This window comes from Gymnoscopelus microlampas (genome assembly GCF_963454915.1).
Source record: "Gymnoscopelus microlampas genome assembly, chromosome: 2".
In the NCBI taxonomy this organism is placed as follows: domain Eukaryota; kingdom Metazoa; phylum Chordata; class Actinopteri; order Myctophiformes; family Myctophidae; genus Gymnoscopelus; species Gymnoscopelus microlampas.
Window position 1 is genome coordinate 47,885,112 of NC_139939.1, and position 27,323 is coordinate 47,912,434.

The 27,323-nt window shown below is 41.8% G+C and overlaps 2 protein-coding genes across 3 annotated transcripts; one reads left to right on the top strand and one right to left on the bottom strand.

Moving 5' to 3' along the window:
• Positions 1 to 4,615: 4,615 nt before the first annotated feature.
• On the bottom strand, positions 4,616 to 25,956 carry LOC311037807 (von Willebrand factor A domain-containing protein 7-like). 2 transcript variants are annotated; one of them, XM_084047097.1, is made up of 19 exons: positions 25,830 to 25,956; positions 25,279 to 25,316; positions 23,167 to 23,389; positions 22,132 to 22,339; positions 21,207 to 21,292; positions 20,879 to 20,972; positions 18,773 to 18,895; positions 14,219 to 14,405; positions 13,376 to 13,545; positions 12,975 to 13,087; positions 11,862 to 11,978; positions 11,222 to 11,428; positions 10,890 to 11,025; positions 10,600 to 10,752; positions 10,114 to 10,206; positions 9,925 to 10,031; positions 9,218 to 9,385; positions 8,151 to 8,468; positions 4,616 to 7,659 (listed from the first exon to the last, which is right to left on the bottom strand). In XM_084047097.1, the coding sequence occupies exons 3-19, from the start codon at positions 23,365 to 23,367 to the stop codon at positions 7,210 to 7,212; spliced, it is 2,931 nt and encodes a 976-aa protein (XP_083903223.1). In that variant the 5' UTR covers positions 23,368 to 23,389; positions 25,279 to 25,316; positions 25,830 to 25,956; the 3' UTR covers positions 4,616 to 7,209. The 2 variants fall into 2 exon arrangements, with proteins under 2 accessions (XP_083903223.1, XP_083903222.1); XM_084047096.1 differs by having other exon boundaries at positions 23,167 to 23,393.
• On the top strand, positions 14,440 to 15,998 carry LOC311065251 (cilia- and flagella-associated protein 20-like; the record flags this gene model as incomplete). The annotated part of the gene is made up of 3 exons (XM_084085493.1): positions 14,440 to 15,322; positions 15,405 to 15,561; positions 15,862 to 15,998. Exons 1-3 carry the CDS (start codon positions 14,753 to 14,755, stop codon positions 15,996 to 15,998), a joined length of 864 nt encoding a protein of 287 aa, XP_083941619.1. The 5' UTR covers positions 14,440 to 14,752.
• Positions 25,957 to 27,323: the final 1,367 nt, after the last annotated feature.

Sequence of the window (27,323 nt, forward strand, 5' to 3'; positions counted from 1 at the left end):
AGTTGTGTTGATTTGTTGATCATAGATAGATTAGATAAGAGTGCATATCCGCACTACCAGGGCACACTGGTGATATATCACTGCTGTTAAACTCAGAGTGGGGTTCAATGTCAGCTAATTGAAAGTTAGTACCCCAAATGCTGTCTAATTTACCCCAAAACAATTAGATAGCCGCACCTGAATTGACAGGTTGTGCCAGCGCGGGAGAGCCGAGCCAAGGTTAATGGGGTTTTAGTTAACCGGATGGTGTACAGATCGCACAGGATTTAAATGGCATTGGATGAACGATCGGACTAAGTGTAGGGTTAAGGCACGAACTTAGTTGTATCCCATACATCAAAGTGCTTGGTAAAAGGTGGTAAAAGGATAAACCCTCGGCCTCTGCCTATGCTGCAGAGATGGCAGAAGCCATCATAACAGTTGAGAAAACTAACTGGGACAGATGTTTCATTTGTCAGCAGGTCACCAAGGAAAAACTCATTCAGCCGAGTTTATTCAACAGAGAGCAAGATCGTACTGGTTATGATACCATTGCAAGAAATGTTCCATTATTTCATAAGATCAATGCTCTGCCTATATTACTTAGTCTAACCCGACTAGATGAAGATGATGGCATAGAAAGCACATTGACAAGAAACAGAGCAAAATATAATTTAAGCTGTAAACTTAGGTTCAACAACACAGAGCTGGAAAGGGCCCAAAAGAGAGCATCTACATCTTGATCTCTTTGCCAGAAAGCAAAGACATTATGACTTGATCCCACCAACTCAAGCAGCACTCAAAGAGCATGCCAAACGTGCTTCTTATGAGGCTGGATATGTGTGGGGACAGGCATTGAAGCGACATCCACAAATGCCGAGCCCATCTGACTGGGGATGGGTGGAACAGGACGAGAAGTGGAAAGTCTTCTGGACTCCACTTCCACCTATTGCGGAGAGTTGTTGGGAGTTGACCAAATGTGGGTGCACCAAGGCATGTACTGGAAGGTGTAAGTTGCACATGCCTATGTAGTTGCCCCTGCTAGAACCTATTTGCATGTTTATTTTGCCAGAGTTGTTCCCCGTTGTCCTCTGTGTTTTCAAGCGTAGGCCTATTAGTGTGTCATTTTCAGTTGTTACTTTGTAACATTGCTTCCACTGCCTTCCACTGCCATACGTAACAGTGAAGCACATTTTCAGTTTAGTTCCTTAGTATACAGATGTGCCACTTCAAAACTTCACACGTTACTGTTCTTTCCCTGAAAGTCCCCTGAAAATGCATTTTTTTCCTCCCTTTTCTGCCCTTAAAATGCACTGTTTTGCCCCTGAAAAGAAGTTGTCACTACACACCCCCGTTTTTCCCTTCAACAGACATCCATATACATGAGAACAAAAGAATGTGTGTTTAAGAAGGTGTCAGACTCATTATGAGGCGAAAGGTGATTTGACCAGTTGCTCAAATTAATTAGCATCATAAAAGCAGTGATCATCAAAATAATTCAGCATTTTAAATGCCCTTCTTTGTCCCTCTTATTGCCCTGGGAATCCCCTGAAAATGTACTGTCTTGGCGATGGCAGGACATGTGAAGTTTTGAAGTGGCACATCTGTAGGTTTGTCATGGTTCTGTGGCTACTGCCATTCAGTATTAGCCATTGCTCAATTATAATGTTGGAGCACTGTCCATTCAGCACCACAACTGTGCTAATCAGCACCACAACTGTGCTCATTTATTAGTCATATTTTTGTTTCCCCATTTCTTAGTATGTATTTGACACATGTAATGGCTGTTAGTTAAAAAATAAAACATAAATCCTCCCTTGTGACTGTTACCTTGTCGTGGTAAGGGAGCTTGTGTACCTCAGTGAACCCTGAGAGCTATGCCAGTGGGAGGCAACTCCTACAGGTTTTACCAAACTGGACAGGTTGTGGGCGAGGAGTCAGACAAAACACAGTCAAACAACCTCTCTTGACAGAGCTTTTTGAGGAACCCAATACATTTCTTTTTTTTTTTAAACTTACATTTTTATCCCACGATTTTTTAACCCTATTTTTAACACCCAGTGCCAATTGTCTATGTAATGCTGGGCACTACCTTCCCTCTGCCAACCTAGGGAGGCCAGGGCCGAGCTCATGCCTCCTTCAATGCATGAGAGCCAACTGACCTTCTTGTCACCTGACAGGGGGGAGTTTCCCTGGTAGGAAGTAGCGCGTGGAAGGAACACGTTATTCCAACCAGTTCCCTTCCCCTCCATCAGGCACCCCGGCTGGCCAGGTGGAGGCAGTATAGTGACCAGGATTACTGCATGTTTTTGTGAGGGTACCTACCCTAGGAGACACGGGGAGAACATGCAAACTCCACACAGAAAGGCCCTTTCGCCAACCCCGCCTAGGGTATGGGCGCTGATGATGCGGAGGAGAGAACACGCCCCCAGTGCCCACAGCGTCCCCTGTGGGAATCGAACCCAGGACCTTCTAGCTGTGAGGCGACAGCGCTACCGACTGCACCACCGTGCCCCCAACCCAATACATTTCTATGAGAAAAAGGTATCATTTAAAGATCCAGATGGCGGGCGGCAGTCATCTTGAAATTTCAAGTGGTGGTTGTGGGGTTTCTTGTCAAATGACATTTTGAGACGGCTCATGGCAATTGTCATGCTTGTATCACCAACTAAATGCTTTCTTAAGCTTAACCGCTCCACTAAGGTGGTGGCCATCTTGAAAAATGGCCGCCATCTTGAAATTTCAAGTAGCTGTGGGTGGCTTATTGTCAAGTGACCCACAGAGACTGCTCTTGCCAATTTTCATGCTTGTATCACCAAATGAACCATTATATAACTTAAATGCTCCACTAAAGTGTCGGCCATCTTGAAAAATGGCCGCCATCTTGAAATTTCAAGTAGCTGTGGGTGGCATATTGTCAAGTGACCCACCGAGACTGCTCATGCCAATTTCCATGCTTGTATCACCAAATGAACCATTATATAACTTAATTGCTCCACTAAAGTGTTGGCCATCTTGAAAAATGGCCGCCATGTTGAAATGTCAAGTAGCTGTGGGTGGCCTATTGTCAAGTGACCCACAGAGACTATTCATGCCAATTTTCATGCTTGTATCACCAAATAAACCATCATATCACTTAACTGCCCACTAAGGTGTCGGCCATCTTGAAAAATGGCCGCCATCTTGAAATTACAACTGCCTCGGACAATTTTCTTGTCAAGTGACCCATGGAGACTGCTCATGCCAATTTTCACGCTTGTATCATCAACTGAACGATTCTGCCAATAAAAAGCATTTAGCCGCTCCACTACTCCCAAAATCCGAGAGAGGAAGCTGGCACTTCCGTTCACGAAAATATATTTTGAAATATCTTTATAGATATTTTTTTAATTTCCATTTCTGCTAAGCAGCAAGCTAAATATACTAGATGATTTTGATTTATATTAGGATAAATTTGCGCGACTGTAAAGACGAAACAGAAGTGGAGGGAGGCTTCACTTCCGCTTTATATTGTAATCATGATCAGAGCTTCAGAGTCCCAGACTGTATGACCGCAAACATTTGTCTGGCCACGCGAGACTAACTAAAGCCTGAATGTGTAATGTAAAAATATCAACATTCTTAATTGAATTTGTTCTTACTCTATGAACAGTAAAGCTAATAGAACTAGATGTTTCAATCCCTATGGTAAGTTGGCGCTCTTGAAGGTCAGTGGAGTGGTGAATACGGAGGGTAGGACTTTCATTGAGGTCATCGACGTTTCGTTGATGTTAGCCCACAACGTCTCCAGAGGGCTCAACGGTGTATCTGGCGTCCCAGGTACACCCCCCCTCCGTTCCATACCCTCCATCTCCTCCACTGGACTCTGCATGGCAGGGGCGTCCTTCTCCCTGAGTCAGGCGTAAGCCTGACCGCATACCAATGTTTTTTATCTTGCTGCCCAGTTGTTGTCCTTCCTTTTAATCCACAGCCAGTTGCTCCTTTTTTCTGCAGCATTTGACACAGCCTTGATAGCCTGCTGGAGGGAGCGGCCCCTCACCCCCATCTTCTACGACAGACTTGTGGTAGATGTTGCAACATAGCCTCTACTTCCCACTTCTACTGGAAATATTAGGGTCTTCCAGCCGTTCTGGGAAGCTTCTACTGCCAGGTCAGAATATTTCGGGTTTTTTCTCTCATACGCTTCTTCAACCCCTTCTTCCCATGGTTCTGTCAGTTCCACAACATATGCCAGTTTTGCTGCTTTAGACCACAGGACCATGTCTGGCCGGAGTGTTGTAGCCACTATTTCTGGGGGAAATACAAGCTTGGTACAGCTTGTATTTCTTCCTCAGGCCATGGATGCTAAAATCATTAACATGTGGAATAGTAGAGAATATGGATATTAACACTCCATGAATTGAGTACGTTCTGGGCTTTTCAATCCTATTCAGTTGACCTTACCTCCATGTGCTTTTTCTCTGCAAACTTCTAAATAAAGTATTCAATCAATCAATCAAACAAACAAATCTGAGCTTACTTTCTGGTCAAGGACTCACACTGACTCATGCACTAATTCTTGCCCTAATGATAATGACACTCAACACATCCTATTGTACAAACAATCCATACTTTAATTGAATACAAAGAAAACTGACAACAAAGGAATCTTCAACAAAGGAAGTCTATAAAGGTGACAAAAATACAGTCCAAGATTGCAGTGATGGGCAAATCAAAATCTCAAGGCACACCTGTATCCGTATAGCAAAAATAGCTGATCTACAAGCTCACAACGTATCACATGAGAGCTTGTAGATCTGCTATTTTCACAATTTGAAAAATGGTGAATAGGGCATCGCAGTTGCGGCCACTTCCGGGTTCCACTGCAAAATACTCAATGCATTTTTCCCATTGACATTTCCAAAAATATTTATATCAATTAATTTAAGCCTAGAATCAAGCCATCCAGGATCCTGGTGAATCATGACCATAAAACGTTTGATTCTGTGATTTATTTTATTTTATATTTAATTATATGATATACTATATTTAATAAATACCCTTTGTTTTGCCGTTTTCATTTTTTTTTCTCCACAGAATCAAACGTTTATGGTCATGATTCACCAGGATCCTGGATGGCTTGATTCTAGGCTTAAATGAATTTATATAAATATTTTTGGAAAAGTCAATGGGAAAAATGCATTGAGTATTTTGCAGTGGCACCAGGAAGTGGACAGGAACTGCGATGCCCTATAGAAATCAAACAAAAACAAATTCCACCTACTGTATAATGATACATCCAAAATTGTGACACTAGGTTGAAAGGTGGTTAAAATATACATTTTCTAGGGTATGGAATTCACCTCTTGGGAGGGGTGAACTGCACAAAGTACAGATATAGTAAAAAATAAAGAAAATGTCATAACTTTTTGGATAGTTGTATACAGTACATACCATAGATATCATATACAGTATACTATACTAAATATATTTACACCTTTTAAGCTTTCGGGAGTTTCTTCTATATTCGACTTCTTCCAGATTTACGCTTTCAGTAACCATTATCATTAGAAAGTTCAGTTCCCTACATTTCTAATCACATTTGAGAGATCATTCACCTCAAAGAATTGGGGGGACATTTTTCAGTCTATGGCTTTAATTCGATCATTTTGAATTTAACATCAAATAGGCCACTTGTGATACATACAGTAAGTATATTGCGAGCTACTTTAAGACATTGACTAATGTTTACCGGAGTAACTTTCAAGTAAGATATCTTTACCTTCATGGCTTTTTTATGGCTTTAAAGTATTTTATACACCACCGGCGGTTTTCAGTAAATGTTTTCCTACCCTGTCGCCTCCACAAATCTATATTATCTAAATTAAAATGTCTGGCCACTCTGGATTTCAGGTAATTGTACAGTATGAACAGAGATGTCAAGTCAAACAGGAAAGTCCTTTGCTACAGTAGTTCAGTTGTCTGCATTGCCAAATAAATGCATTATATTCAAGAACATAATATTCAATTATTTTTAAAAAATCTCAACTTCCAGTTTACGAGACCAGTCACAGAACAAACTAGAAAAAGGGCTCCTCGGAGCACAGGTCTCCGCCAGGTCAGATAGGTTATTGTGGCCTCCTGGTGGCGCTATAATAGGCCAATGTGAAAAGGGTGCCATTTCTTCTTAGGCCTTTCAATCGGACACTGCATTCATGATTTCAGTTTTGCAAAATTAGACCTGCTGGTGGCGCTATAATAGGCCAATGTGAAAAGGGTATCATTTATTCCTCGGCCTAGTGGGAATGTGCTTGCAAAATTCTGCGTTCATGTTTTCAGGCATTTTGTTCGAAACGGACCTCTCCTGCAAACTTTGGAAGAGATCTGTGTTGATCACATGACTATAGAGATACTGTGTACTGATTTGCTTGATTTTTGGACATGTAGGAGTAATATAAAAACATGTGTTTTGCACAAATCGGCCTCCTGGTGGCATAATAACAGGCCAATCTGAAGAATTTGGGACAGAGATTTGACTTTGGCATCCAGGGAGTGTGTGTGCACAGTTTCACAGCGGCCGGAACAACGGTGCCGGAGATTAGCTGTTCACAGACAGACACACGAACGGACGGACACACGAACGGATGGACGGACGGACGGACGAACGGACGGACACACGAACGGACGGACGGACGGACGGACGGACGGACAGGGTGCAAAACATACTCGCTCGCCATGCCTTTCGGCCTGGCGGAGACAATAAATGGAAGTCAGCTGGCTTTATCCAGGGTCAAGCTTAATCTAGTTTGTAGTTTACTTTCGTTGTGTCTGTTAGATGGTAAATAATTTGTACTTCAGTGATACTTTCTTCATGTATCACTGAACCATGTCCTTCATAACATGGTTATAATATACCTTAAAACACCCAGATGACAATCTGAGTTTTAACCTTTCAGTTTTAACCACTTACTATACTAACTTATACATTTTGCGGGGTATCCGGTCTGTACTTGACCAGACTAGGGATACTTGGGGTTTACATGGTTAAGTAGCCTACATGTGTTTCACTTCACTCCAAAGGAATACACATACATAATCTAATATCCAAATATATAAAGGCAATAGATCTAATGTGCAAAACCCTGAAGGAGACTAAAAAAAGTGTAACAATGAAATGTACAGAAAAGTTGGAACCTACAGAAACATGGAAAAAAGGGTGCAAGCATTTCTTTTCCACAACCGTTCCTCTCTTCACATCCAAACAAAACTAACTACCAGGCTGATCCAGAGACATTGAGACAAAGTCAAAGTGTGCCCCCCGGTGGATGTCGTAGCAACTACAGCTGCCGGGGTTATGGTCTCTGGAGCGGTCGTGCTCGTCTCATTGCTTCTCGCCTGCACCACACACGTCCCCACATTTCCCGCTCCGTCAACCGCTACCAGCTCTACGTTCTGTGAACAGCAGGAGGCGGCGTAGGTGGCGAGCGTGACGTTCTCCCCCTCAGCTCCCACGAACTTGCTGGTGTTGAGGGTGCCGTTCCCTTGGCGGACGGTGAGGCTTTCGATGCCGGTACCGTTGACTCCATCTGTGATGTTGGCAGAGAATTCCCACTGGGTGGTACTACAGAGCGAGGCACTGGAGGGGCAGGCGGCGGCAGACACACTGGCCTTTGTGCACACTGGGCGGGTTATATCTGTCACCTGGAGAGAGAGAGTAAGTGCAGAGTGGGCATACAGAAATCATTTTAAATAAAAGGAACACTGAATGAAAGCTCATTTCATTACCCTGCATTGCCCCTGACCGAACAAACGCTCTGTAGCAATGATTACTATCAGAATACAGTACTTAAACCTTTTTAACAAAAAAAACAAAAATACCCAAAAATATCACTTAGGCCTACCCTACCTTTAAGTAAAAGTGTCAATACTGCAATGTAGAAATACTCTGTTACAAGTAAAAGTCTGGAATTAAAAATGTACTTGAGTAAAAGTAAAAACGTATTGGTATGAAAATATACTTACAAGCTACAAAAGTAAAAGTACTCACTATGCAAGTTTTCAAATGTAGCCTATAAAATGTATAAGGATCTTTTGAAAATAGCAGATCTACAAGCTCTGTACTAAATATACTTAGTTACTTTCCACCACTGGTCAGGACCACCCCGCAAACCGGTTTAATTGCAGTTAGTTACCTCAGCGACCACAGAGAGTCTGAGCATGGCATAGTTGGAGTCGGCTGTGGCAGTGTTTTCCGCTTCGACGATAAGAGTCACATCAGATCCAGACACGGCGTCGGCCGGGACCGTCAATGCCACCGTGCCGTTCGCTTGGCCGCCCCCGGCTGTGGAGATGGTGGCGGGCGAGACGGAGGCGTAGCTCCGGTCGTTGCTGATGCGCATGGCAAAACTCCCACTTCCGGTGGCGTTGACTACTCCGTTGGTGGTTGTGGATACAGTGAAGGGGATGGAGATGGTGGAGCCTGGTTTCACGGTGGTGCTATTGGTCTGGACCTGCATAGAGAATGAATGACCGCATGATGATGGGGAGTTAACCCATTTAGACCTGTGGCCGATTCTAAAAACGCCTTCTAAATCCTGACCTAAGTTTTCTGAAAAACTTCAAATATTCATTCAAAAATTACAAACGAAATATGTTGCTATATAATATTCATTCAAAAATTACAAATGAAATATGTTGCTATATACTGTACATAGCAACAATAACTCCAAAAGGGGTTTCCGGATTGAAAGGTATAGTTATGTATTAGGGGACAAAGACAAAGATGTATTTATGCTTTATTTGATCAACTTCATTAGTATCAACATTTGCCCGCAGTGGACGGCAGGATAAAGGTAAGAGCTGAATGAAAAATACATTTTGTATTTTCTGTTCAATAATTGCCGGTTTAAATTGATTAACAATGGTAAAAAATAAATAAACCTGCTGTGACAGCAGATGTTTAACCACTTACCGTGGTTAATAAACCGTATACCTGGATACTTGGTTGACCGGTGTCCCCCAGGGCTCTATACCAGGTACACTGCTTTTCCCCCCCTCGACACCAAATCTCTTCTCCGAAAATAGCTGATCCACCAGTTCACAACACGTTGAGTTCCAATGCGGTGGGAGCTTGTAGATTGTTTATTTCCAAATGTTCGCTCCCAGAATAGGGATGCACGTATATTTCCAGATGTACTGTACAGTACACTTTAAACACTGAAAGTTAAAGATCCTGTTACGTGAACGTGCAAGTGCTCACCGTGACAGAGGTGCTGGAGGTCTTCATCTGTGTGGAGGCCTGCCGTTGGAAGCTACCCGATGGTGTTGTTGACCTGGAGGTGGCGCTCTCTCCTCCTTTCAGACGCAGCACAAATTCACCCGCCGGAAGGGCAGAGAACTTAACAAGGAAGTTGCCACCACCCAGCGACTGTGGAGAATAATTGACTTTATTTTCCTCTTTTTGTTGTGAAATGAATGAGATGAAAACACAAGATGATGACAGCCAGGGCGAGAATGCATCTGGACATCCACTCTCATAGCAGGCTCAGGTGACATCTCTGTCTCAGAAGGGCATTTTCTATTGATCGTAATAACCATAACACCAACAGTACTTAAGACCTAAGCTTACTTTAGTCTCTACTGTTAAAAGTGTATTACTATACATAGGTCAAATTCAAAGATACACATTCAATTGAGGTGGTTCCAGGGGGTCCCCCGCTAAACGAGTAACCATACAGTAGCATCTAAATCAATTTAACCACTTTAACCCTATTTTATACAGCACACAATCTATGTTGTGGTCTGCAAGCTCACATCACAAAATTGTGAACATTTCAGAATAATTTGGAAAAAGTTGAATAAAAATCTCTTATGGGTGTCCCTGGCACAAAACCTGCGGCCAAATTCATATGAATTTAGTTATCCTTGAAATGTTTGAAATGTTTGGGAACCAGTGGTGTAGCATACCTGCACTGATCCGTTGACCTGTGATCCTGACTCTCCCACCAGAGACACCTCTCTGACTTCTGCTGTGTCACTCCCTGTCACAGTGACCAACAGGCTGGCATTGCCACCTACAAGGAGAGAGAGAAAAGGTCAACATAAGGACTGTTCAAAAGGTCAACATAAGGAAACACAATACTTTTGGGAACTTACCGGTGAGAGGGCGCCCCTCTTTCAGACCGAAGTCACCGTGGGCTCCCTCATGTGCCTCCACAAGGTTATAGATGAAGTTCACTGAACTTTGACCTGTGACACACAAAAGTAGATCCTCAGCCCTACTGTTTGTATAGTTCATGAAACGTTCACTGTTAAGCAACAGAATGCTATGCAGCCTACTCTGCTTGTTTATTGGCAGATGAACTTGTCTGTAATGAATGGTTGAGTCAAGACACTTTAAGCAGAGTGATACATTAATGCACTCGTGGAAAGCCGGTAATATTCAGTAATATTTATTTAACATCTTTCTCCAGAACTAGGCTATCACGCGCACGCGCACACACACACACACACACACACACACACACACACACACTCACACTCACACTCACACTCACACTCACACTCACACTCACACACACACACACACACACACACACACACACACACACACACACACGTAAACAATATGATACAACTGACCTATGACCTTGAGAGAGTATCTGTCACTAGAGTTGACACTAATATTCCATGATCCTGTTATGTTGTCAGCGCTGACGCGGAAGCGACGCAGGTTACCCACTGTGGTGAAAGAGCCCAGAGGGCCACTGGACTCCGTGGAGGCCTGAGATACACCTGTTGGGAAGATGAGAGGAGAAACACATTGAAGCTGCTTTTGTTTAGGCCTACATAGGATTTAAGGGCGTTTAGAGATACAACATGCATTGTTGTGTTGCTGATAACCTCTCGTACACATTCAAACATAGTCGTACCTGTGGGGCTTGTGAGACTGAAGGTGAGTGAGGAATCTCCTGTGATGTAAGCGGTTATGTTTCTCATCGATCCGTCAACTTCAAAAGTAAAGCTATCAGGCTTTCCGGGATTTCTTACTGCCTGGAAAACTGTAACCTGTAGAAGAGAAAGAAATTGACAGCACACCGAAAAATTATTTTTGTTGAAAGCTTGCAATTAATTATGTTGAAAAATACATCTGACCACTTTGCTAAATACATGTAATAAAACAATTGAAGGAATTATAGTAGCTAAACATTTTATTCCAACCTAACAGTTTGTAATTCAGTCAGTGGGATAGTTATAGTCTCACCACAGCACCGGCTGAAGAATCCTCTATAACACTGGTAGCCTGTGTAAGGGCAGACTTTGTGACCTCGATGGCTTGTCCCCCAGAGGCCCGAGCAAGGTCACGGTACAGGTTGGCGTCTGTTTGACTCATGCTGCGTGGAGCCGCTCCCCGCTGAAGCGTTCTCCTGCGCCGGCGACTGGACAAGACATCTGTCAACATGAAGGTCACCTAAATGATGGATGGAAGGGCAGGACAACAGAAACAGTCAAAAAATAGGTAAATAAAGTAAAGCGCAGTGCAAAAACAGGGTTCAGCATAGGGATTGTATTTGTATTTTATAACTAAGCTTGGGTGGCAATGTAACATTTAGTTTGTTAAATAGAAGGACATGGACAGATGCAGTTCTTATAGAAGTCTTGTCAATATGTAAATAGAACATTTAACCATTATGAATGCTGAGGGGAGAGGAACAGGGGGGACGGGGGAGAAAAATGAATGCCCTACTTCGTCATACTACAGTACAGTGTCACAAAGATCTACAAGCTCACAACACGTCCTTGTGAGCAGATTGCCTCCACATCAGCCTCGCTACTGTATATGCTAAACGTCTAACAGCCCCTTGTCTTTGAGATAAAAAACACAGAGTAAAAACTTAACTCACCGACGTCTTGGTGCTCTCTATGAGGGCAGTCACAGCACTTTTCAGATGTTCGTCTTTGGCCGCAGCGTCGGTGAAGACGAAGATCTCAGAGGAGGGTGGAGCCGCCGTCAGGGCAAGCTTTGTGTCACACAGCAAAGAAAAAACTGCCTTTAGAACAGTGTTGATTTTGTCGACTAAAACAATGACGAAAAATGTTTGTCGACTACCTTTTTTCACTGACGAAAATTAAATAAAAACTAAAATGTGATGACTAATATATGACAAATGACAAAATATATTGAACATTTTGTCAACAAATAAAAACTAGACTAAAATGTTAGTGAGGGACTAGTGGAGAAGATATCCAGAGAACTAAAAGACAAGTCATTTTATGCTTGGTTGCGCTCGGGTGTTGCGCTCTGAAAATAGCAGATCTACAAGCTCACAACGCGTCTGGCAGATCTGCTATTTTCAACATGCAACCGAGTGTAAAATCAGCCATTACGTTGCCATCAAGGCTCCACCAAAATACATTTTAGTCGACTAAATCAACTGTAGATTTAGTCGACTGTAATATTAGGATATTTAGTCAACTATAACTAGACTAACAGTAAAACATTTCAGATAACTAAAATATGACTAAAACTAAATGGATTTTTTTTTTCAAAAGACTATGACTAATACTAAATCAAAATTTGCTATCAAAATCAACACTGCTTTAGAACAGAGTTTACATTATTGCCTACCGACCACAATTCAGGTCACTGTGGTAAGTAGAAATTAATTTTGTAATCACCTGCGATAAAGAATAATGTGAAATCAAACAGAGGGGTACTATTCAACTCTGTCCAAAAACAAGTTTATCTAAAAAAAACTGACATTGTCCGTCAAAAATTAAATATACCTTTAAGTAATTGAACTCCATTAAATTACAATTACAGACACGACGATTTGAACTAATCATCTTATTTAGCATAATTATGTCTTGTCAATGGGCACATTTGCTTCTTAATCACTTAAACCCTCCAGTCTTACAGTTGTAACCTGTAAGACTGCATCTGCGCACGCACGCACGCACGTGCAGACGCTGACGCACACACACACACACACACGTACGCACACGCACACACACACCTGGAGACCAGATAAGCACATCTCTGGAAGGTCCCCTCCTCCTGACGCTTTGAGCTCATTGATGCGGGCTTTGAAGAGGTCTGAATCAGTTGTCACTATCACAGGTCCAAATTCTGAACACACAAGATAGAATTGCTCATTTACAGAAATTCATTTAAATAGTGATACCAGTGAGGGTTCTGGCCTCTACGAGCTTGTACTGTAGATCGGCTATTTTCTTCGATTTTTTCCCCGGTATAAAATATTACAGTATATAAACTTGTTTTTGGTATGCATTTAACAAAAAACATCTTAGAAATACAGTAAATGATGTCTAAGATGTTTGAGCTCATGAGCAAACAGTCAGTCTTTAGTCTCTAGACATTTCTGAATGTTTGCGATATAAGACACATCTCTACTACCTGGGTCGTTGAAAGGGACCAATATGTAGGCTGAAGGCTCTTGTGGGGTTCCCTTCTTTCTGTCGATGATATCGAAGGAGACTCTCTTAGCCTCGTCTATGTCGTCACTCATACTGCCTGTGGTGTCGATGACAAAACACAGCACAGAAGCCTGGGAGAGGCCCATAAGTCTGGGAAAGCAAGAGAGTGGAAGTTAGTGTTGATTTCCTCAACTAAAACTACCGTATGACGAAAAATGTTCGTCGACTACCCTTTTTCACTGACGAAAACTAAATAAAAACTAAATATGAACTAAGCTATGATGACTAAAACTAAGACTAAATATATTGACAATTTCGTCAACAAATAAAAACTAGACAAAAATCTTAGCGAGGGACTAGTGGAGAAGAGAACTAAAAGACAAGTCATTTTATGTTTGGTTGCGCTTATGTGTTGCGCTCTGAAAATAGCAGATCTATCGGCTATTTTCAGCATGCTACCAAGTGTAAAATCAGCCATTATGACGCCATCATGGCACCGCCAAAATACATTTTAGTCGACTAAATGCACTGTAGATTTAGTCAACTATAATCTTAAGACATTTACTCGACTAAAAATAGACAAAAACTAAAAACAATCAGATGACTAAAATATGACTAAAACTAAATGGACTTTTATTCAAAAGACTATGACTAAAACTAAATCAAAATTTGTTGTCAAAATCAACACAATGTCTCTACAATTTTTGCTAACATTTCTGGATACATCTCTCATCTATGGCCATTGGAACTGGCTCATCTTTATTGTAATCATGTAATGTGTTGTTGTGGATGCAAAGTAGCTCAAATTAAAGAACTCTTATACCGTAGGAAGCTCTTGTCACCAACAGCCACTCTGATATCCTCCAGTAGTTCCATCGTGGCATCAACAGCTAGGTTAGCTGCTGTATGGTGGAGGTAGCCATGACTGGACGAGATGGTATCCTTATTGATGCCCCCAATTGGGTCCTGTCGGCTGGTCTGATCAAATGTGCCACCATGGCTACATTTACCTGAGAGGGGGAGAAAAGCTCTCCAAAATTAGGCATTACTGTCATTATGATATCTTGATAGATCAAACTGGAACAGTGAAGTACTTTTAAAAACTAAGAAGAAAATTATACATCGTTCAGGTTTTTTTTCCCAAACAAGATTTCAACTGGGCGCCTTCGTCGCCCAATCATATTCTGCGTCGTAGGCTGACTGGAAGTCCATATTTGGGAAGCGGTTTCGGCTACATTTGTGTTACGTCACGTCCATGCCTACTTAATGACATCGGGCAAGTCCGAACAAATGTATCGATACCAGCAGTTCTCCACTCTAACAGTATATTCTTAGCAAAATACTAAGCACATAGAAGATGTATAGGCCCACATTCCAGAGTGGGTTATTGTCCATCTTATATAGTGTTGGCAGCAAACCTCTTCAGTTTTGGTCTAAAAAGACCAGTTATGGTCACGTCAAAAGAATCGTAGACGAGGACATCCATTCACTTGTGGTGGAGGTAGAGGGGACCAATGTCAGTACCACATATATAACATGTCCTGGAGATCCCACAAAGACACTGGGCATCAAACTTCCCTTTCTGATCTTAGTCGTCAAGAACCTCAATAAGTATTTCAGCTTTGAAGTCCAGATAATGGACCATAAAAATACACGTCGACGGATTCGGGCAAGCAACTACCAGACCATGATGCGTGTGACGCCGTTCCTCTGTACCATGCCCATGGAGCTGGATGAGGGCTGGAATCAGATTCAGTTCAATCTGATAGACTTCACCCGGGCAACCTACGGTACCAACTACATTGAAACGCTAAGCGTACAGATCCATGCTAACTGTCGCGTAAGGAGGGTGTATTTCTCAGATAGACTGTACACAGAAGCTGAGCTTCCAGATGAGTTTAAACTATATCTCCCTGTTCAGAAAAAGGCAAAAATAAAAAAAAAGACACAGCCAGGCACAGATATAGGGTTAGGGTTAACCCTAGAATTGCCCAAGGATTCTCCACCAGAGGGTGAGGGTGAGGCTGCGGGTGAGGGTGAGAGTGAGACATCCAGTGTTGCACCTGAGGAAGGTGAACCTGAGGAATAAGTTCAAGCCTCATGACCCAGGGATCAAAAGTCAAGGAGGCAGAGAATGCAAGTCTCCAAAAGCAGCAGACGAAGCAGGTCAGACGAGCCGTCTAGTATGATTAGCAGACCTTAGGCAGATGAAGAAACCGAAGCCTCATGACCCAAGGGATCAAACGTCAAGGAGGCATAGAATGGAAGGTCTCCAAGATCTGCAGAAGCAGCAGCCACAGGCAGACCTGAAGAATTGAAGATGAAGCCTCGGATATGGATACATGTTTAGGTGTGCAGTTTAGTCCACATTCTGGTCATTAAATGTCCTGGGGGAACAGGTAAATATAGTCCTTACCAATGATGAACCATAAAGAAACAGTGGCTGCTTCAAGAGTTGTCGCACAGTCCATCAGGTACACACCTGCCCCAGCATCTCCTCCACACATGGAGACAGCCCCACACCCCTGATCATCACAGTCAGGCAGAGGAAAGGAGGCAGGATTGGTGTGAACAAGGCCAGGGGTCAGGACAAACAATCCTAAGCATCCTAAGCAATCAAAGTATGCACCAGGCAGCAAAAGTCCAGCACCTCTTCAACCTCTCTCCAAGGCTGAAGAGCAGATTAAACTTTGTCTATTTTATTCTTATTTGTATTGTTATTTGTGTTGCTATTTTTGTTATTTGAATTTGTATTAGTGGGCTCAATCTCTTGAGAAGAGCTCAATTGTTATGTTCACTATGTATTATTTATTTTCCTCCTAAAACCTTCGGCACACTCTAGCTACGTCATACTTTCACCTAGAAAATGTTCATCACCTTAGGGAAAAGAGACTTTTAGATTTTTTTGAAAACACATATTTTGTGACATTCAATTTTTTCAACTTTTTATTTTAGGCTATAACTTCTGGGTTATATTTGGGGCAACGCTCGCCGCAACAACACACCGACTCATGAGAGCTGAGGAATGGATGACGTTATCAGTTTTTACATGGAGCATCCTGTGTTAGACAAGCTCACACTGTTTCTCCAGGAACAGTACCTGTCTAGTTGTAACTAATGTTTTATTCGTGGGTTCCATCTCTTGGGTGAGCCCCATATATGTTATTGCCACAATTCTTTATTGTAACTTTATTTTACATGTATATATCCTCAGTTTTGGCATGCTCTAGCTCTGCCATACTTTCACCTAGTCGTTTTGTTCAGAATTCAGAATGTTCGTCTCCTTTGGGAGTAGCCGGGTATTTTTTAAGTTCTTTTACACTTTTTAAACTTTTTATTTTGGGCTGTGATCTGGGTCACGTTTGCTACAGTATGTCCACCACAATATCACACCAACTTGTGAGAGTCATTCCATGTCGGACGTCAGGTGATCAAGCCAACATTGTTCTCCATGAACAGAGTACTCGTCTAGTTTATTTATTCATTTTTTTCTCCTCGAAACGTACACTCTAGCTCCACCCTACTTTAACCACGAAGCTTTGTTCAGACCTCCAAATGTTCATCTCCTTTGAGAATAGATGGTAACCTATTTTGATTTCTTTATACTTTAAAAAATATATATTCATCTTTTAAAATGTTTATGTAAGGCTATAATGTTGCCACGTTGTAAAAATGCACCAACCTTTTCATCCTTTTTTACATTTACTCAGCTACATTTACTCAAGTCACTTTTTGAATAAATTGTACTTGCAGTTTTAATGCAACATACTTTTCACTTTTACTCAAGTAGGCTATATTTCTGAACAAGAAATGATACCTTTACTCTTGAATTTGGGCTAAATATAAAGGAGTAAAAGTTAAACACATTTTTAAAAGCTTTTGTTTTTTTACACATTTTCTTTCATTTTTGTTTCATTCCCTTGCTGTGTTCACACACATACAGTCCACCATTCATTTTCAATGGTAGAAAGCAACATACAAACACATACAAAGATACAAAGCGACAGATATGCTGCGTAGCTTGTGTATCTTTGTATCTTTTGTAGCTGCCAGTGTGAACGCAGCATCAGAGAGACTTCAGCCAAAGAGGATGACTGACATTTGCATATTGGCTCTGTCACTTGACTGTGTTTCACCAATCAAATGTAGTCACTCACAGCTCTCTGAGCTGGCAGATGACACAGGATTTCACAGAAGCTTAAGAAGAATGAGTGGACAGCCTAAACAGTAATTATGCACTGCCTTTGTCTGCCTGAATTATTTGTTATTTTGTAAAGACTTCATTTATTATTGTGTTGGTGTTTTATTTAAGGCCATATACATGAACTTGTATTTTATATGTAGTGTATTTATAACTACTTGAACAGTGAACAGTCTTCACTAGTAGATACTAACTCTGAGTCAAGTAGTTATTTGGACTACTCTTACTTCTACCTGAGTTTGTGATACTTTACAGTACTCGAGTACAGTTTTAGCTACTCTACCCACCCCTGGGTTCATTTTTGATTTATTGTATTCTCAAACTTTTAGCACACACTAGCTCTGCCATACTTACACCTAGTTTCGTGCAACCTTTTTTTACGATGTGCTTCGTCGCAACAACGCAGTGAACGCACCAACCTTTTTCTCCTCAAAACTGTGGCACACTCTAGCTCCTAATACTTAAGAGCTAAAATGAGTAGTTCACCAAAAAAACAACTTATTTTCTATCAATTACATTCCACATGAAGCCTTGAATTCATTTCTTTTTTGTTTTTGTTGCAATCCTGAGCCAATCATTTGATGAACGAAGATGGGAGAGTTTGGAAAAGGATAATCATCAGTCATTTGTTTTTAAATGGAACAACCTGTGTCGGATGTGAAGCCCACATAGTTTAATCACAAATAGTACCAATCTTCTTCTTTTCTTCTTTTACATTTTACTTTTAATCTTGGTTGTATGTCTCTACTCTTACCTGTATCTGTCCTGTGTTTCATGCCTACCGCGGTGCTGCTACGCCTGAGTGTCCACAAATTGGAAGCTGGTCACACTCCCACATATTACCTTAAGTATCTTTTTTGAATAAATTGTACATAAGTGAGAGGTAGTTTTAATGCAACATATACTTTAAACTATTAATCAAGTACAGTATATTTGTGTAGTCTTTTCCCCCTCCCCATTACTCCTTTACAGCAGAGACACTGGCCTCAGCTGCGTCCACATCCTCTGGGCCAAAGCTCTCTCTCCGATAGAGCCATATTGCAATGTCCATCACGCCCTGACCCGTCTATCCATGTCCCACAGCGGGTCCCTAGTGAATCAGATGCCCACAGATTGTGGTGCGTGCGAGTGTGCGTGAATGGGAGCATATGTGTTGTGTAATAATGTGTGCAATACCTGCTGGTTTTGTTGAGGAAAATAAATTGAAGTATCCTGATGTGAGAAGTCCTTGCTGCATAGGCAGGAGGTTGTCCTTGCAACTCTCTCCTGTACAGTTCCTACAGGTCGGCGTGTCTTGGCCTACGAAACATATCAACAGTAAGTTTAAATGTAGATGGAATACGGTCATCTGGTTACATGTATCAGTAATGCGACGTGTATCAGAATATTTGATTGTTAGATCACTCAGAAACACGTTTCAAAATAAAAAAGGACAGAGTCAGATACATCCCACTGAGCATTTTTCGGGTGTCTAACGGCTAGGCTAAAACCGGGTTATAACTGGTCTAAAAGTTCTTAGCCTAGACGTTGATTAGCTGTTTTTTAAGTGTCTATAGCGTCTATTATAGCCGTTGAAATGACGTCTATAATATAGACGTCTATATATAGACACTTAAAAAATAAAACTGCTAAAACGTAAAACTTAAAACTTAAAACAGCTAATCAACGTTGAAAAAAACTTCACTTTTAGACCACTTTTAACCCGGTTTTAGACGGGGGTCTAAAAAAATGTATCAAAACTTTCCATGACTGATTGATCATAGGTTTACTATCAAACATGGAATCAAATAAAATAAAATGTCATATGCCAATATATCTTGAAGTAATACAATATTGCTGAGGACATACAATATCTGATTGCATTACTGAGTGGATGCAAACTAGTTGTTTGTGCAACTGATCACAAAATCAATCAACAAATGGTAATCACAGATTTGTAAGGGATTACAGTTTGAAAGTAACCTTGCATATCCTTCTTTACTCTGGAGCAGGTCAAGCATCGCAGGGTGGAACATTTTTGTGTGGGTGTTCGCGTGTGTGGTTTGTGTTGCATTGTTCGATCAGGTTACAGGACAAAAAAAACAAAGAGAATGCGGGTGCACCAGTATGTGATTGCAGATGTAGCAGGTGGGATAAGATTAATAAGGCGTGGTGAGAGAAAGACAGAATATGTGTGTGTGCGTGTGCGTGTGCGTGTGTGTGTGTGTGTGTGTGTGTGTGTGTGTGTGTGTGTGTGTGTGTGTGTGTGTGTGTGTGTGTGTGTGTGTGAGAGAGAGAGAGAGATATAGAGAGGCACATATTGTGAGTCAGTGCAAGGTGTGTTTATTTATTTTGATAGCAGGGGCATGACTGGGATTTATTATTTATGATGAGTCTAATGACATCTCTCATGAGTTGAGATAATATCTACTGCAGATGACTGACTGGTACCAAGGATAAAAACCTAAGAGAATGTGGGTGCACCAGTGTGTGTTTCGATGTAGCATGTGGGAGAGGTGTGGTGTGTGTGTGTGTGTGTGTGTGTGTGTGTGTGTGTGTGTGTGTGTGTGTGTGTGTGTGTGTGTGTGTGTGTGTGTGTGTGTGTGTGTGTGTGTGTGTTGTGTCTGAGAGTATTTGTTTTGATAATAGGGCATAACATAATTGTGTCCAGTGACATCTCTCACGAGTTGAGATAAGATATTGCAGCTGATTGACTTGTTCACAAAGGCCTCAAGACAACAGCTGCAAATACTTTAGCCATCAGATGTGGCTGTGGGCGTGTGTCTGTCAGCTGTCAGCTGTCAGTTTCTTTGTCCCACTCTCTCAAAAGAAGGGAGGACCCTTCCCTCTCCAACCACACCACTTTCCCTCTGTGACAATTCATACGGTACAGTCTAAACAGAATGGCCTCCCTGTCAAATCTTTAGCTATTGATAGTAAGTTACTAAGTGCACAGTTTGTGAGTCAGAACAAATGATACTGGTGAATTAGATGGTGGAGAGAATTTGATGGGGAGAATTTAGCCTCAACACCAAACAAAATATGGTTATCTCAAGAAGATATTCATACTGCTACACAACCTATTTCCCTCATTGGACACACACTCACACACACACACACACACACACACACACACACACACACACACACACACACACACACACACACACACACACACGCACACACACGCACACACACGCACACACTGTATACACATGCACGTATGCATGCACGCACGCACACACCCACACATACACACACACACACACACACACACACACACACATACACGCAGTGTGTTACCTGCCAGGTTCTCCAGAGCTTGGTCAGGCTTGACCAGAGCGCTGTAGGGAGCACTGTTGCCCAGCTCCACCCAGTTACTGTGGCTGTAGAAGTCCTAAAGGTAGATACGATATGGCACAAATATATCTGTCATCCATTCCAACAGCAAAAGCAACTTTCAGAGCAAGGCCGCCCTGTAGTCTGAAGCATTGGTAACATCAGCAGTAAAGCAAAAGCATCACCATAAGCCCAGTCTGCACCGATGATTTGCAATGCGATGAAACCGTTGCAATATGTTGCAGAGATAAATTTGATTTATTCATCTCTACAGTATGTCTATTTGTCTCACCTGTAGGGTGTGACATACTAGTCCCAGGATCAGTCTCCCTCCGAGGAAGTTCTCCCGCTTCACGCTGCCTTTAATAGCTGACACACCTAAAGAGTACCACAGAATTTGAGAAACATTGGAATTGTTCACTTGGCTTCAAAGTTCAAATCCGTCTATGGGGGAAAGCAAAGACTTAACAATTGACTTGACTGTCATCAATCAAAATCTCTTAAAGATTGACCTACATTATATCATCCTGCCTCCAAATTTATGAATTCTAATAAACTGATTAACAGGTGGGCAGTAATGAATTAGAACATTTACTTGAGTACAGGACACTACTTAAGTACATCTGTGGTAGGTCCAGGGGTCTGGCATGAGAATAGCCACACCAGGGCTCCCAGTCAGTAAGGGACAGGCACTATGTTTCTCCAATCCATACCAGACATGGCACTTACACTGTTCAGGGTTGTGCTAGAATCACACCAAAAACCCTAAATTTCACATATAGAGCACTACAGCAGTGTTCAAATGGCCATAGCTCAGTGACCATTGCTCTGATCAGTAGTGAAAATAGCAGATCTGCAAGCTCACAACGCGTAGATCTGCTATTTTCACTACTATTAAAATGTTTTGAACATTTCTGGAAAATCTTGAATACTACAGCAGCACTATAGCAGTGTCACAGCAATGTCGAACACTTCAAATGACCATAATTCAGTGACCATTGCTCTGATCAGTAGTGAAAATAGCAGATCTGCAAGCTCACAACGCGTAGTGCTGTAGTGCATAACTTGAAGTGCTGCTGTGACACTGCTGTAGTGTTGTAGTGAGCAATGCAAGCAACCTTTACGTGAAGTTGAGTAATATTTGAACAGGCGTATCTATACTTTAATAGTACTTAGTGTCCACCACTGCTGATTGAGTTGCTACAAGAAATCCGTACCTTGTGTGATGATGTCCCTTCCTGCCTGGAAGGACTCGTCATCAAAGTGGTGTTCTTTATTCAGTGCTAGCAACACGTCCACGGCGGCGTTGCTGAGGTAGATCTTAGCGATGGAGGTCTGGAACATGACGGTGGAGAGGAGTGTGGCGGTGGGCCCGTCAGAGGAACATGCCTGCTGCACCGTGAACGCTGTCAGGCTGTCATCAATCTACAGACAAGAGACAAAGCGATGAGAACATGCGGTAGTATTTGTATGCATGATTGGGGGGGGGGGGTACAAAGAGGAAGGGATGGAACCAGGGTAGCAGAGCATGATGGTTTGACAAAATGGAGTGGATATTCAGCCATCAGACGACATTAGATCCTGAAGGGTCTGTATATCCACTACCTCCACACATCATTTTCTTGATATACGAATTTCCCCACGGGGACCAATAAATCTAATCTAATATACGTATATTTTTTTCTTATACTTTTATCAACATATTGAAAAAAAAAAATAACTCAAACACATTTTTTGACAAAAAAACACTTAAAGAGATAGTTCACCCCAAAAAAAAAAGTTTTCTATCGATTAGTCACCCCATGGAGACTTGAATTCATGGTTATTTTTTTATTTTTGTCGCATTCCTAAGTCAATAATGTGATGACCAGCGGACCAGTAGGCAGCGGTTCCGGTAGGAGACACAAAGGAGACTCTTTGTGTCTCCATAAAAAATATCCATGAATTCAGGTCTCCATCGGGTGACTAATCGATAGAAAAAAAGTAATTTTGGGGGTGAACTATCCCTTTAACCCTGTATTATACTTCGTTGTACGATGGTGGCGTACAAAAATAGCGTAAATAGCTGATCTCCAAGCTCACAACGCGTCACAAGACGTCGCAGAGCGTTGTGAGCATGTAGATCTGCTATTTTCTCTTTTCTTTAATTATCGTGCATTAACATAATCAAAGGTTTGAAGTCGTGATACTGATTTGAAGTCATATCGCCCTAGATCCAGGCATACAGTAATAATAGTCCATGTATATCTCACCGTCAGGCTGAAGTCTCGGCCCTCGGCGGCAGCGCAGCTTTGACAGACTTGTGCTGTCTTTTTGAGGAGGGCTCTCTGTGTGATGTCACGATGAGTGGTGGTATTGCCATCAAATACAAACAGTGGTTGGAAGCTGTGGGTGAAGCTTGGCAGGCAAAGCAACAGCGCCACCAGGAGGACAGAAGTCTGTTTTGCAGTCATGTCGCGGAGAATGAGGAGGGTGCTGTCTTGAAATGGAGCAGTGAAAAATGTCATCACAAATTCCTCTGGTCAAATAAATGAGTAAATAAATAACATCCAGTATTCCTTCCTCCTGTGTGTGCTCAGACAAACAGCTTTACCTTTACTGTAAATATGCAATTAAGCAATAAGCACATCACTTGTACAAGCACATATTTGGCTGGCACATGGCCCATGACAAAAAAATGTATAAACAGCTTACATTTGGGAAAAGATATTTAAAGAATGCTTCAATCGATTAAAGATCGATACAAACCCACTGAGGAGAAAAATGTATGAGAACAGCCGCGCAACTGTATCAAATCCCCACCCGCCGATTACATTTTGCCACAGACTGTTGTTAAAGCTTCTGTAGGCTACTTACTGACTAGTACTACACATGCACTGAGTCTATGTGCTGCTTGCTGTGTGCTTAAACCAAAGTCTTTTATAACTTTGTGCCACTGAGCCAGCTCTCTCTCTCTCTGTTGGCGTTCTCTCTGGTGTTTTGTGTGTATGTCCCTGAGTCCACCTGAGCACACCTGCGGATCAATTAACCCTGACATAGCTATGGTCCATAGCGTTAGGAGAACTCCTTCTAACACTGGACCAGAGCTAACCCTGGCACTGCTCCCATGAGTCACTCTCCCCTTCTCCATCCACTATAGCAGGGGTCGGCAACAGGCGGCCCGCGGGCCGAAATTGGCCCCCCAGAAATAATATCTGGCCCGTGAGATAATTTTGAGAAAAAAAATTTTTTGAAAAAAATAATTTTTTTTTTTTAGAAAAATATTTTTTGATTTTGAACCCACTTTTGAAATCATGCACTCATAAACACGATGCATTTTAAAGGATTTATAACATTTTATAGCTAGATTAGAGGAAAATGGAGAAAAAAAAAAAATCACCAGAAAAATCGCCTGTGCTGATATTTAAACCGGAAAAAATGTTGATTTATATTGGTCAAACAGAACCGAATTAGACCCAAATTAGACCCGAATTAGACCGAGTTAGACCCGAATTAGACCCGAAAAATTTTGCGCGTGTTGTGCACGCACGCCGCGGGGAGGCCCGGCCCGCGATGGAATGTCTGGGAGTGATATTGGCCCTAGGCTTATCTCAGTTGCCTACCCCTGCACTATAGTCTGAGTGAGAGTTGACTGAAATGCTAATAGACAGCTTAAATTTGGGAAAAGTGGGAGACGGAAATGTAAGGGACCAGGCCAGGGCCATCCACACCGACTATAAGTTCACCACGATCGTCGTTAATAGTTTTGGTGTAGACTCTGCCATGTACTTGACTTAGATTGTTTTTTAAACAATACAGTATCTCTATGGTTATAGATCTGACCCAACTCCTAACCCTAAACTGAGGAATAAGTCAGAGGGAACCAAGGGCGAGACCCCATAATGCAGAGAGAGAGAGAGAGAGAGAGAGAGACTATTTCACCCGGACAATAACCCGGCCAATGCGGGATACCGAAACCTGAACACAGATGTTTCCGTTTTTTGTTTTGTTAATGTTTTTCCCTCACCACAAATCACCCTCCTCAGAAGTTCTTTAATGAAGACTACTTCCAGTACCCTTGTCTGGCTCTTTTTTTGTTTGGATTTTTTTCTTTTTCAAAACACCTGTTGCACAGGTGGATGCACAGGACAGGTGGATGCCACGAATGCGTAACATTCACAGAGGGTCTAATCCTGCCAAGCGTAACAAGTTAATGAGAGACACTTAAGTGGCAACACCTGTTGCTTCTCTCAACAGAGCGTGAAAGAGAGAGAGAGAGAGAGAGAGAGAGAGAGAGAGAGAGAGCATTTTTATTATAAAAACAATAAGCTTCAAAATATGTAAAAGACTAAAGGAAATACATAAGTTATAAAGACTTGATTTACCTTTCCTTTCAAATGAGTGTTTGAGGCAGCTAAAAAGCCTGTAAGTGAGACAAGTGTATGATGGGTTAAAAAAAGCAACATAGCACAGAAAAAGTACAACTTATTGCTGTTCACATGTTTTTCTGGAACAGAATGAAACCTCTACCAATGTGTATATCTATTGCACATGTGGGAGGAGAGTTAAGGAGGTGTACAGTAGGACATGAGAGTATGTTGTTGATATAGCAACTAGAGAGTACTGATGGAAATTGGTGCTTCTACTTTCCCCAAACAATAGAGTTTGTAAGACTTTAATAGATCACTTAAGTGTGTGAGTGGGTAGGCTCTCAAACCAGTTTTTTAGTACAGAAAGTTACATGCACACCATGTGATGATTCAATTATCGGAAAATGTTCAAAACCGTTTTTGTTTTTTTTGCACAACCCTGACAATCACCTCCAAAAAGTGGTTTACTGATATTTATAATACCTACTGCTCCCACGAAAATAACGCAATACACAATAATAAAGCACATTCCAAAGAAACGTTACAACACTACACTCTTGTCTTACCTTATACTTTCCTAGTAATCCAGTTCCTGAGAGAATGAGATAATGTGTTTCTATGAACCAATGTGTACTTTTCAATGTCAAATCTCTTACAGTACACTCAGTTATGTATATCACTTGTGTGAGACAAAGAGAGAACGAGTGCCCTCTTATACGTGGTTACACCTTGCTGGAGTGATAAGGGGACACTTCACCACTTAGGCATGATGATGACAAAGAATTCCGATCTCTTTCTCTCTCTCTCACTCACTCTCTCGTCTCTTGTGTGTGTGTGTGTGTGTGTGTGTGTGTGTGTGTGTGTGTGTGTGTGTGTGTGTGTGTGTGTGTGTGTGTGTGTGTGTGTGTGTGTGTGTGTGTGTGTGTGTGTACGCGCGTGCGTGTGTGTGTGGGTGCACTATGTGAGTTTGAATTCTTCGCGTGAATCTGCTTAAGTGCTGTTTTTGTAGAGCAGTGTGGGCACTTTGCATTGCACAAGCCCAGGCCCCAGAGCCTTTTTTTTTTTTACAAGTTGATTACAAAATGTTCTCCACACTGAGCCCACCTTTTCAAAACGGGTCATACTGATGTCTGTACCACCATACAGCTTGGGGGCGTCAATAGCTGAGTGGTTAGGCACATATCACATGGGCTATGATGCCTGACAGTGAGTTCTTCAGTTCGATTCCTGGGCCCGGCGGACCTTAGCTGCTTGTCACTCCCTGACTCTCTCTCCCTGCTTCCTGTCTCTATATAACTATCAATAACTATCAAGGAAAGCCTGGGAAAAAGAACATGCAGCTTGGCACAACAGTTAATATTTTCATCCAAAACTCACAAAAACACTGCATACTGTATGTGTCAAATACTTCTACCAAAGTACCCAGCACTATATGTAAAAGGTATTGGTAGAAATGTGTAGATCCTCATCTTATTTTACAGTAAACGATACAGTAAGAATGGTACATTTATAGAATATACAACAATAAAGTAGCCTATACTACAGGCAGTCATAGAAATGCAACAGGAAAACCTATAAAGCTCCAATGTGCTATGTTTGCTAGGATATTCTTTTTCATTTATAGCATAAAGTATTCAAAAATAAACTATGGTAAATTGAAATCGATGTTAGGAAAACAATAGTCAATACTGTAATAGTTTGCTAAAAACAAACCATGGCTGGCGACCTCTGGTCTCCTACATTTGGTCACATGTTTTTGTTCACACCACACCTAATGTTCTCCTTCACCAAACACCAGGGAATATTTTGGCATGCTGGAGCTGGCAGTCCTCTGCGGATATGTCCTCACTTCCAGCATTCATTGGATTGAAAAGTGACATCTGATTGGTTGGGTTGTGGTCATAATCCTTCTACCTTTCTTTCTTCAATGGGGTTGATAAATGGTGAGAACAGTGGCCGGAACACGGCGGAACAGTGACAGCATAGTAGGATGGGCTGCAAACCAGCCAGACCACAAGCCTGCCATGGAGCTCATCAATAAACAGCACAAGGCACTCTGT

Bases quoted from the DNA above. Each gene is read 5' to 3' on its own strand.
- LOC311037807 (XM_084047097.1), bottom strand. From the start codon at position 23,367: ATGACTGCAAAACAGACTTCTGTCCTCCTGGTGGCGCTGTTGCTTTGC. The intron at 11,429-11,861 runs GTGAGTTAAGTT...TCCATCATTTAG, and splicing joins TAGAGAGCACCAAGACGTCG to GTGACCTTCATGTTGACAGA. The intron at 8,469-9,217 runs GTGAGCACTTGC...TTCTCTATGCAG, and splicing joins CCTCCAGCACCTCTGTCACG to GTCCAGACCAATAGCACCAC.